Source organism: Balaenoptera musculus, chromosome 12, assembly GCF_009873245.2.
Source record: "Balaenoptera musculus isolate JJ_BM4_2016_0621 chromosome 12, mBalMus1.pri.v3, whole genome shotgun sequence".
Taxonomy (NCBI): domain Eukaryota; kingdom Metazoa; phylum Chordata; class Mammalia; order Artiodactyla; family Balaenopteridae; genus Balaenoptera; species Balaenoptera musculus.
Genome location: NC_045796.1, coordinates 39,914,759 through 39,928,028, shown reverse-complemented (window position 1 = coordinate 39,928,028; position 13,270 = coordinate 39,914,759). Strand labels below are relative to the sequence as shown.

The following is a 13,270-nucleotide window of genomic DNA, read 5'->3' as shown; positions in this document are numbered from 1 at the left end:
AAGGAAAGAATTAATAAAACTAAAAGGAGTAACAAACAAATCCACATTTATGTTCTTTCATTAACTGAAATAGAATGAAAAAAACCCAATAAATATATAGAAAACTTGAACGACATTATCAATCAACTGTGTCTGACATTTAGGAAATACTCCATCTAATGAAAGCACAGTAAAAACTATTTTCAAAAGCAGAGAACACTTAACCAAAACAGACTATATTCTGGGCCATAAAACAAATCTCAAATCTCAATAAATATAAAATTATTCAAATCATACATGGATTCTTGATCCACAATGGAATTAAATACTGATCAATAACAGAAAAATATCTCTGGAAACTAAATAGCATAGTCTAATTAACCCACAGGCAGAAGACATCAAAGAATAAATTAAAGAGAAAGGAAATAACATATCACATTTTTGGAATGCACCTAAAGCAGTGTTTAAAGGAAACCTATAGCATTAAATGGCTATATTAAATAAGAATAAATATATCAAATCACTGATCAGAGCTTCCACCTTAAGTTATTAAATGAGCAAATTGTAGCCCAAATAGGCAGAATAAAGATAAATCAATGAGGTAAAAAACAGTAAACAAGGAAGTCCATGAAGCTAGTTTTAGAAGAACATTACAATTTAGAAACCTATATAGTCAGACTGATCAGGATAAAAAACAGCAAGAAAGTGAACACACAAATCATCAGTGTAGGAAATGAGAAAACATTATTACAGATCTTACAAGCATCAAATGATTATGAGAGAAAACTATGAGCAATTTTATTCAATAATTCAACAGCTTAGATAAAATGGACATGCTCCATGAAAAATCCAAACTACCAGAAATCATTCAATAAGAAATATATAGGATGAATAGCCCTGTATCTATTCAAGACACTGAATTTGTAGTTACAAACCTTCGCAAGCACAGATGGCTTCACTAGTGAATTCCATTAAACATTTAAAGAATAAATCAAACCACTCTACCCAAATTCTTCCAGAAAACTGAAGAGGCAAAAAACTGATACTAAATCCAAAGATACCATAAGGAAACAACAGACCAATATCTTTTATGAACATTAAAAAAAATCCCTAATATCTTGTCAAGTCAACAATATAAAAAGTATACAAAGATTTCCAGTTTCCATTTCCACAGGTAAGGAGCTTAGAAACCCCACTCCATTCTAACAACAAGTAAAAAGCCAAGCAGACTAAAAAAATCAACAATTCTTCTAGGATCCATAAACTAGGTGAGGACACAGGGTAAGTCACTGCCCCCAAGACTGAAGAGACAGACAGGTGAGTATAGGGAGTTGTGGCTTACTAGAGCCCACAAGTGGAAACTGACTTGGGAACCACTGTGCAGGAAGGATATCCTGGAGAATAACTGAAGAATTGCTGGAGCCTCATTGTGGACAAGTCTGAGAGTTAAAAATTCCAGGAAAACCCAGTATACAAGGGTCCCACAAATTTGTGAACTTTTCCTCTAGGACTTCAACCAGGTTCTCATAGTAAACATGAGAGAAAAATTCCCCCCCTGCTTCTTGCAGCAAAGGGGAAAAGGAACCATTTTGAAATACACTAGAACACTGTTCTTAACACCCGACCTCAAAAGAAACTAGTTAAATAGAGTCTACCTTGCTAGGGTATTATCAGAGGATAAATAATCTAGGGGAAGAGAAATATTCAACTCCAGCCTATTCTAGCCATCCTCCCCCATTTAAGGGGGGAGGAAAAAACTGAGAAACACTTGTGAAGTTCACAGTCCAGAGGCATAGGCTTATTAAAAGACTAAGACCTAATCAGAGAATGATGGAATGTTTCTCCTTCCCCACACCTCCCCATGACACGATCCAAAGTCTATTTATAGCAGTTCCTTTTAGCTGGTACATAGTGTCTGGCTATTAGGAATAAAATTACTGGCATAACAAAAGGCAAAAGACACAATTTGAAGAGACAGAGCAAGCATCAAAACCAGCATGGCAGGTAAGTTAGACTTACCAACCAAAAATTTAAAACAACTATAATACGTTAAGCGTTCTAATGGATAAAGTAGACAGCCTACAAGAAGCAGACATGAAAATCCTAAAAAAGAACCAAAAAGAAATGCTAGAAATAAAGAACACTAACAGAAATGAAGTATGCAGACATGGCTGAGAAAATAATTTCTGAGCTGTAGACTATCTCAATAGAAAAAAAAAAAAGCCAAGAGAGTAAAGACTGATATTCAGTTCAACAGAATATCCAAGAATTGTGAGACAACTACAAATGGTATAATATAATGGGAATACCAGAAGGAGAAGGAAAAAAAAATTTTTTTTTAAATGACAGAATTTTCCCAAATTAACATCAGACATATATAACCCACCCTCCACAAAATAAACAAACCCTACACCTAGATAAATCGCTTGAAACTACAGAAAATAAAAAGTCCTGAAAGAAGCCAGAGGAAAAAACACCTTACCTATAGAGAAACAAGTAACAAATTATATCCAAGTTCTCCTCAGACACCACAAACAAGAGTGAAGTGAAATATTTTAGCACTGAGAGAAAAAAACTCACCCACCTATAGGTCTCTACTCTGCAAATTATCCTTTGAAAGAAGTAGAAACACTTTCTCAAATTAAAGCTGATGGAATTTGTTGCCAAATTGTAGACCTACTTGCAAGAAATGTTCAAAGTTCTTTAGAGATGAGGAAAATAATATAGATCAGAAACTCTAATCTACATAAAAAAGGAAAGAGCATAAAGAAAGTAAATGAAAGTGAAATTAAAACTTACTTTTCTTAGTTGAGCTAACGTTTGCTCAAAATAACAAGAGAAACAATGTATTAAATTATGTCTGCACATGTTATGCGTATACACATATTTCTGTATACATAAGTATATGCAGGTATATATATACACACACATTGTTTATATATATATATATACACACACACACACAAAGTGAATGACAGTAATGTAGAAGGGAAAGGAGGGAAGAATTCGGACTGTTCTGCTATTACAAGGTATTCATACTAGCCATCAACTGGTACAGCATTATACTGAAGTGTGTATAGTGATATACTGTTACTTGAAAGTGGGTTAATTGTAAACGTACACTGCAAATCCTATGGTGCTACAGATTGAAATTCATATGTTGAAAATCTAATGCATACGATGATGTTAGGAGATAGGGCCTTTGGGAAGAATTAGTTCAAAAGGGCAGAGACCTCATGAATGGGATTAGTGCTCTTACAAAGGAGACCCGAGAGAGATCCTCACCCCTTCAGCCATGTGAAGACATATGAAGAAGTTCGCAGTCTGCAACCCAAAGAGGGCCTTCACTAGACAGAGAAGATAACCACACAGGCACCCTAATCTTGGACTACCAGCCTCTAGAACTGTGAGAAACAAACTTCTGTTCTTTACATGCCACCCAGTCTGTGGTCTTTTTTTACAGCAGCCCAAATGCACTAATAAATAGGGCAACAACCCAAAAATAAGTAAATAAATAAAACTTTACAGAAGTTAAAAAAAGTTTAACTGATATGCTAAATAAGAGAGAAAATGGAATCATATACAATGCTTAAACAGCCCCTCCCCCAACACACAACAGGAAAAACAAGGGCAACAAACAGAAAACATTAACGAATATGGTAAATATGAATCCAAATCTATCAATAATCATCTTGGAGATCAGAGGTCTAAATTTATCAATTAAAAAACAGAGACTGTCAGAGTGGATCAAAAAATAAGACCCAATTATGTCATCTACAAGAAACCCACTTTAAACACATATACAGAATAAAAGTAAATGGATGGAGAAAAATACAACAGGCTAACACTAAATGAAAGCAGGAATAGCTATATTAGTTTCAGACAGAGCAGACTTCAAAACAACAAAAGTTATCTGGGATAAAGAAAGGCATTCCATAATGACAGGGGTCAATTCTCCAAGAAGACATAACAATTCTTAATATGTATGCACCTCACAGCAGAGCATCAAACTGTGTAACGCAAAAACTGATAAAACAGCAAGGAAAAATAGATGAATCCACTATCATAGTTAAGAGACTTCAACACCTGTCTCTCAGAAATGGACAGATTTAGTAAGCAAAAAACCAGTAAGGACACAGTTGAACTCAACAACACCAAATGGGTAACTGACATTTATAGACTACTCTATCCAATAACCAGAGAATACACATTCCTCTCCAAGATCACACAGAACATTCACCAAAACCACATTCTTGACAATAAAACACATTATCAAGCTTAAAACAGCAGAAACCACACACTGACTACTCTCAGACTACAATGAAATTAACTAAAAATCAACAGCAAAAAGATAACGAAAATCCCAAAATTCTTAGAGATTAAACAATACACTTTTTAAAATAAACACATAGGTCAAAGAAATCTCAAGAGAAATTTTTAAAAATTTTTGAACTAAATGAAAATAACACAATTATAGAAACTTGTGGGATACAGTGAAAGCAGTGCTTTAAGGAAAATTTATAGCATTGAATGCATTTATCAGAAAAGAAAATCTAAAATCAACCACCTAAGCTTCTATCTTAGGAAACTAGAAAAAGAAATGCAGATTAAATCAAAAATAAACAGAAAAAATAAGAACTAGATCAGATATCAATGCAAGTAGGAATAGAAAATAGTGAAAAATCAATGAAACCAAAAGCTGGTTCTTTGAAAGGATCAACAGAATTGATAAGCCCCCAGCAAGGCTAACTGAGTAAAAAGAGAGAACACAAATTACTAATACCAGAAATGAAAGAGGGGATGTCACTACAGGTCCTATGGACATTAAAAGAATAATGAAAGAATACTACGAACAATTCTATGCCAACAAATTTTGATAACCTTCATAAATGGACCAACTCCTTGAAAGATACAAGCTGCCAAAACTCACACAAGAAACAGACAATTTGAACAGGCCTCTATTAAAGAAAATTAATCAATCATTAATAGCCTTCCAAAACAGAAAGCACTACGCCCAAGACAGGTTCACTGGTGAATTCTACTAAACACTTAAGGAGCAAATATATCCAATTCTCTACAATCTCAGAGAACAGGAGTAGAGGGAATACCTCCTAACTTATTCTATGAAGTCAGCATTACTCTAATAACAAAACCTGACAAACACATTACAAGAAAATAAAGATTAACTCTCTCATGAACATAGAGACATAAGTCTAACAAAACATTAGCAAATCAAATCCAATAATGTATAAAAAGAATTCCACACCATGACCAAGTTATCGCAGAAATGCAAGACTGGGTTCAACATTCAAAAATCAATTAAGTAATCCATCAAATCAAGACGATTAAAATAAGAAAAAATTATATGATCACATGTTAGATAAAGAAAATGCAGTTGACAAAACCCAACACTCATTCATGATAAAAACTGTCAAACTAGGAGTAGAGGAGAACTTTCTGAACTTGGTAAAGAATATCATCAAAATACCTACAGCCAGGGGGCTTCCCTGGTGGTGCAGTGGTTGAGAATCTGCCTGCCAATGCAGGGGACACAGGTTCAATCCCCGGTCTGGGAAGATCCCACATGCCGCGGAGCAACTGGGCCCATAAGCCACAATTACTGAGCCTGCGCGACTGGAGCCTGTGCTCCGCAACAAGAGAGGCCGCGATAGTGAGAGGCCCGCGCACCACGATGAAGAGTGGCCCCCACTTGCCACAACTAGAGAAAGCCCTCGCACAGAAACAAAGACCCAACACAGCCATAAATAAATAAATAAACAAGCCGCTATTTGTCAGATTAAAAAAAAAAAAAACCTACAGCCAACATCACATTCAATGGTGAGAAACTGGAAGTTTTCCCGTTAAAATCAGGCAAAGATGTTCCCTTTCACCACTTCTTTTCAACGTTTTACTGGAAGGTCCAGGATGTAATAAGACAAGAAAAGGAAATTAAAGGTATACATATTAGTAAAAAAAAAATTAAATTGTCTTCGTTCACAGATGACATTGTCATCTATGTAGAAAGTGCAAATTAATCAACAAAAAAACTCCTGGATCTAATAAACGATTACAGCAAGGTTGCAGAATACAAGGTTAATTTACAAAAGTCGATTGTTTTCCTATACACCAGCAATGAAAAAGTGGAATTTGAAATAACACAATAACATTTATGTTAGCATCCAAAAACACAAATTACTTAGTATAAATCTAACAAAGTATGTACAAGATCGATATCAGGAAAATTACAAAACTCTGATTAGCAAAATCAAAGAACTACAAAAATGGACAGATATTCCATGTTCATGGATTAGGAAGACTCAATATTGTTAAGATGTCAGTTCCTCAAACTTGATCTACAGACTCAATGCAATCCAAATCAAAATCCCCACAGTTTGGCAGTTTCTTACAAAACCAAACATTTCTTACCATAATATCCAGCAATTGCATTCCTTGGTATTTAACTAAAGGAGTTGAAAACTTATGTTCACACAAAAACCTGCACATGGATGTTTATAGCAGCTTTATTTGTAAATGCCCTAACTCTGAAGCAAATGAGATGTCCTTCAGTAGGTAAATGGATAAATAAACTCTGGTACATTCAGACAGTGAATATAATTCAATGGTAAAAGGAAATGAGTTATTAAACCATGAAAAGACATGGAGGAAACTTAAATAGATATTACTAACTGAAAGAAACCAATCTGAAAAAGCTACATACATACATGTATAGTTCCACCTGTATGACATTCTGGAAAAGGCATAACTATGGAGACAGCAAACAGATCAGGAGTGGGGAGTGGGTGGAGGGATGAATAGGCAAAGCACAGAGAGGATTTTTAGGGAAAAAACTACTCTGTATGCTACTATAATGGTGGATACATGTCATTATACATTTGTCCAAATCCATAGAATGTCTAGCACCAAGAATGAACTCTAATGTAAACTATAGACTTTGGGTGATTATGATGTGTTGATGTACTGATAGGTTCATTAATTGTAACAAATGCACCACTCTGGTGGGGAATGTTGGCAATGGGGGAGGCTATGCACGTGTGGGGGCAGGGGATATATGGAAAATCTCTACCTCTCAATTTTTCTGTGAAACTAAAACTGCTTTAAACAAAATAGAAAAAGTATACAAAAGGATACACTGTGATCAGGTGGGGTTTGTTTAGCTGGGAAAAAGCAAGGCTGATTAAGCTTTTGAAAATCAATCAAATGAATTCACCACATTAACAGACTAAAGGATAACCATTTTGGCCATCTCAGTGAATGCAGAAAAATCATTTGAAAAAAACTCAATACCCATTCATTAAAAAACAAACTAAAAAACTTTCGCAAACAAACAGAATATCCTCGAGTTGATAAAGTACATTTACCAAAAAAACAAAAAACAAAAAACCATAGCTGTCACCCATACTTCATGGTGAAAATCTGAATGATTTCCCTTAAGATCCAAAACAAGGCCAAGAATCTCTGCTCTCACCACTTGTATTCAACTGCACACTGGAGGTCCCAGCCAATATAACAAGGCAAGAAAAAGAAAGAAAAGGTATATACTTTGGAAAGGAAGAAATAAAACTGCTTTCTTCCACACGTAATTGTCAACATGAAAAACCCCAAAGAACTTACAAGAATGTTACTAGAACTACAAGAAAGTTTAATAAGGTCACAGGACACAAGATCAGTATGGACATATCAATTATACTTCTGCATACTAGCAACAAACAATTGGAAACTGAAATTAAACCAACAAAAAGAAATACTTAGGTATAAATCTAATAAAATATACACTAGCTTTCAAATGATGAAAATTAAAAAACACTAATGAAAGAAATCAAAGATCTAAATAAATGGCAAGATAAACTGGGCTCATGGATTGGAAGGATCCATATTAAGATATCAATTCTTTCCAAACTGATATATGAATTCAACCCAATTCCAATCATAATTCCAACAGGAGTTTGGTAGAAACAAACCAGCTGCTTCTAAAACTTTTATGGAAAGGCAAAAGAACTAGAGTAGCCCGAAGTATTTTGAAAAAGAACAGAGTTGGAAGACTCACACTACCTGATTTCAAGACTAACTTTAAAGCTACAGTAATTAAAATAGGGTAATTTAGGCAAAAGTATGGACACATAAAAGGAACAGAGTTCAAAAACAGACTTAAACAAATATGGTAAAGAAGATTTTGACAAAAGTGCCAAAGCAAATCAATACAGAAAGAACAATTACTTCTACTTTTTGAAAGACACCATTACGAGAATGAAAAGACAAGCCACAGACTTGAAGAAAGAAATATTGCTGGTGGGAATAAAAACTAATATGACCATCTTGGAAATCAGTTTGGCAATTTCTTATAAGTCAAATGTATATTTACCATATGATTTAGCAATCCTACTGCAAGGTATTTAGGTAAACAAAATAAGAATATAGTCACAGAAAAAGACTTTACAGCAGTGCTTACAGCTACTTAATCACCAAAATCTGGAAATGCCCCTCAACTGGTGAATAGACAGACAAGCTGTGGTACATCCAAGCAATGGAATACTATGCAACAATAATAAGGAAAAAACTACTAATACACACCACAATATGAATGAATCTCAAATGGATTACACTAAGTAAAAGAAGCCAGACTCCAAAGGCTATATGCTGCATGATTCCATTTACATGACATTCTGGAAAGGGAGGACTCTGAAAAAAACAGGGATTCTCCAGGATGGGGACGGCATAATTTTTTAAGGTGATAAATGTTCTGTAGTGGTTACACAACTACATGATCTGTCAAAACTCACAGAACCACATACTACAAAGTATGAATTTTATATAAATTATATCAACTAAAAAAATGACAAAAATAAAAATAGGAAAAATAATATGGAAGGAAAACTAAGACAATATAACATGAAAGTAACTCACGCCTTTAAAAGAGAGAATCCTCTAAATAAATAAAACAAAAAAGGACATTCAAAGATATAATACAATAATAATTTCCTTAAAGAAATAAATCTGTATTTTCAAAAGAACAATATTTTCCAGAAAAAAAAAAGTGATAAAAGATTTAAAGTCAGACATACTTGGTTAATTTCAAAGATAAGTAAAGCTCTTCAGATACCCAAGCAGAAGAAACAGGTCAATTGTGTATATGAGATGTGTTGGAAGGGAATGACTACCAGGGTGGGATAAGACAGAACACAATTCATAGAAATAACTACAATGTCCTGAAGGAAATGTGTACACTATTATACCAGTCTACAATGTCTCTCAAGAACATACGAGGCATTTTTAAATATGAAAAAATTCAGGGATTTCATCATCCATAAATCCTTTTTGAAAAAATCTACTGGATGACCAAATTTGGTCAATTATGAGATGACATTAACATTAAAAAAAAAAAAAAAAAAACTGGGAGAAGCCATGGTAGAAAGGAATGCTTTGAGCTTTGAATCCATTTAAGTGTAGAACTGTGGTTTTCCATCAGAATCACGAGGAGAGCATATTAAAACAGAATGCTGGGGCCCAGTCACTGTTTCCAGTAAGTCTCCCAGTGTGCTGATGCTACTGGGTCCGGGATTTTAAGAATGACTGGTTTAGTTCTAAGATTAAACAACTGTGGGAATTATGGTTATAAGACAATACAGCCATATATAAAAAATAATACAAAGGAATTCTGGTTAAAGATGGCAAACTGAATATATGAATTACTTTAGAAACACCAATAAAATGAAAAATAAAAGGATTTTTAACAGAAAGAATAAACTTAAAAAGTAAAAAAGGGCTTCCCTGGTGGCACAGTGGTTGAGAATCTGCCCGCCAATGCAGGGGACACGGGTTCGAGCCCTGGTCTGGGAAGATCCCACATGCCGCGGAGCAACTGGGCCCGTGAGCCACAACTACTGAGCCTGCGCGTCTGGAGCCTGTGCTCCGCAACAAGAGAGGCCGCGATAGTGAGAGGCCCGCCCACCGCGATGAAGAGTGGCCCCCGCTTGCCGCAACTAGAGAAAGCCCTCGCACAGAAACGAAGACCCAACACAGCCAAAAAAAAAAAATTAAAAAAAAAAAAAAAAAAAAAAAGCCTACCTGCTTTATAAAAAAAAAAAGTAAAAAAAAACAAAACCCAGGAGAATAAACCTGGAAGGAACAAAATAATAACTGATTTAATGGGTCAAGAAAGTTGAATTATAAACCATCAAAGGAAAAAGTTAAGCAATAAAATTTGTATAGAATCCTCATATACATCAGGAATTGGTGGCACCAGGTGCCTCCATAAGTGAGGCTGAAGGTAGAGGTGAAAATAGGATGATTAGTTGAATGCCTTTTTAAAGAGCAGTTAAGACTCTTAAATTTCATTCCCTTTCTTACACTGGCCAAGTGAAGAGGATAAAGCAGGATTTCTCAACCATGGCACTACTGACATCCTGGGCCAAATAATTCTTTGTTGTTGAGGACTATCCTGTGTATTGTGAAATATTTAGCAGTATCCTACCCACTTGATGCTATTAGCACCCCTTATCCCAAGTTGTGACAATGAAAAATACCTGCAGACATTGTCAAATATTCCCTGCGGGACAGCTGAGAACCACTGCTCTAGAAACACCTCCTTAGAGAACTCTTTTTCAGAACCTCTCCTGAGAAGAAATGTTTACTTAACATTCAGCTATGCCTTTACTTTTACATTCTTTTGTTAAATTCAGAAAAAAAAAATTAAATTCTTTAAAAATACATGTCCACCATGCTACCGTTCCTTAACAAGGTATTTTTGTCTGTTCATTCATCCAACTGTATATATGCATTGAGAGAGAAGAATGTTATTGGTGGTGGGACTTTGTTGGTGACATTTACATTTTGTACTCTGCACTGCTTGACTATTCATAACAACTATGAATCATTCCTACAAAATCAAGTCATTGTACTAAAAAATAAAAATCTAGCAGAGGCTGCACAAAATAAGTAGTCAGGAATCACAAGCTCCTTCTTCTCAATTACTTAACTACATTAAATATCTTGGGCAAAAAATGATAGTTACTGTATATAAAGTACAGTGATTCAAAAAATCAATGTTATTCACTAACAGCATTGTAAGATTGGGGTGGGGAAAAGCACTTAAGTAGGCATAAATTGCTGGTAATGTTGTAGTTACAGGATTAGGCAGGAGGTCCACAGATGTTTATAATAATGCTTGAAGTAATCATCAATCAAATAGCCATGCTTGAACCAAGAATTAAGATCAATCTAATTCTAGGCCACTTAACAACAAAAACACAAAACAAGAAAACCACAAAATGAAATTAAAAAATCAACACTCTAATCTCTACATAGTAGTGTTACATGTAATCTTTTTATACTTTTTTTCATAGTTGAGATATTTTCTACAGTTTTATAAAACAAAAAACCTTTACAAAAATTGATTAAGTCTAAAGAAACTTGAGCAAGGGAAGAATGAGGTTCATTTTAATTCTGGCTTAACTGATCTAAATTAATGACTTACTATATACAAATAACAGGCCCACTTGATAAATGGACAAAATCTGACTTTACAAACCGAATTAAACATCCCCCAAATTAAGACAATTCTATAATAATCATTTTGTAATACATTTAAATTATTACACTAAATATGCCTCTTATAAGATACTCAATGGGTTCAAGTAGATTCTCTACTTTCTGAGCTTTGAAAGAAAGAAAAATATACCAGCTTTCCACACCGAACTACAAGAAAAAATAACATAAGACAATGACCTGGGTTGGAGTAACCTCTATGTATTATTTAACTAAAATTTAACACTTATAGTTCAAGCCATATCAAAAACTTTTTAAAAAGAGGTAAGGTATGTAAAACACTAAAAATGCTGGCTAATGTATATAATGGGGTCATCTGAGAAGTCAGGCCAGCAATTGTTGTAAGTGGAATTTATAAATCATGGATTAAAGAAATATGACTTGAACCCAAATATCTCGCCCCATATTACAAATATCTTTATTAGCTGTAAAGTCAATTTTTGTCTATTGGGGAGCGGGGGAGTGGTTATATCAAACTCAAATTTATTTGTACCACCTGAAACAAGAAATCTTGCCACTATAATGAAGAATGGTGTCACTCTAACAACGCTATCTAATCAAAATGCAACGTGCACCTAATTAAAACTGAGATGTCAAATTACACAAGCATCTTTATGTCAAAAAACAGGTATTTAATACAACAGAACTGACCAGCTTTTTCAGATACATAAATTATTACTTGAGAAGTACGTAATTTTCTCATACCATTGAGGTCGAGGACCCAGTCGCAGAGTTAGGACTATTTAAAAAGGATATAACTATATCAGTATTACTGCCAAGCTGCCCTACATATCCGTCACTTATTTGTAGTCTGCGCGACAGAACAAAGAGGCCGACATGCCCCCAGGGATGACAGTGCTGCAGTCTGAGGTCGCTGGGAAGAGATGACGAGAAGAGATGGGGTACTCCACAAAAGGAAGGGGCCTAAAACCTTTGTAGAAATAGCCTAGGCAGACATAAGAAAAATAGGACAAAAAGGGGCCTGGAAGAATCGGGAAAAGCTTTCACGAAAGACGGGTGGGGGAGGGAGACCACCAGCTCTCTGCTACACTTCTCCCACCGGGCTCAACTTCTCATGTCCATTGCTCCTCACGGCCACCCCGGTCAGCTCTTCGAAAGACTCAGGGCCCCGAAGCTGAGTCGGAGTGGCCAGGCGAGACAGGGAGAAAATGGGGAAGGAAGGCACTCCCCGTTGGGTGGGGTGCCACGGTCCCGCTGGGCCTCACCCAGCCCAGCTCTGGTGCCTTTCTTCTGTCTCTCACGCTAGCACCCCGAAGGCCGCTAAAAACCACCTTACCCAGCTCGCCATGGAGCACAGCCCCAAGACGCTCCCCATCTCCACAGCGTCGCAGGAATAGCAGATGCCAACAAGATGGAGACAGCGCCTCTCGCCTTTTCGTGCTTATTTACTAACTACAAGCCACTTCCGGCGCAGAGCGCACCCCGCCCCCTCAGCTTGCGTCACTTCCTTCGTGGCCTGGGGAGGGGGAGGGTGGAGTACTGGGGTTGCGCATGCGCGACCCTGGAACCCGAGGCTAGCTTCTTGCGCGATTACTCTTCCAATTCAACTCCCGAACGCGTCTCGTTTTTCAACTTTTGCATCTTTTTTTTTCCCACTTATGTTCTCAACTTATTTCTGAAGCCCAGTGCCTAGGCCAGGTTTTACTGGGATATTTCTACTCATTTGGGTGTTTCCAGTTCTATCACTGTTTGCGATTGAGAACGCACT

The 13,270-nt window shown here is 36.0% G+C and overlaps 1 protein-coding gene across 1 annotated transcript in view; it reads right to left on the bottom strand.

Annotated features, from left to right (window-relative positions):
* Positions 1 to 12,994, bottom strand: part of SERINC1 (serine incorporator 1) — a 33,014-nt gene extending 20,020 nt beyond the window's left edge. The window contains exon 1 of the mRNA XM_036871408.1: positions 12,839 to 12,994. Within this exon, the coding sequence (XP_036727303.1) occupies positions 12,839 to 12,877 (39 nt within the window). The 5' untranslated portion in view covers positions 12,878 to 12,994. The remainder of the gene's footprint in view (positions 1 to 12,838) is intronic.
* Positions 12,995 to 13,270: the final 276 nt, after the last annotated feature.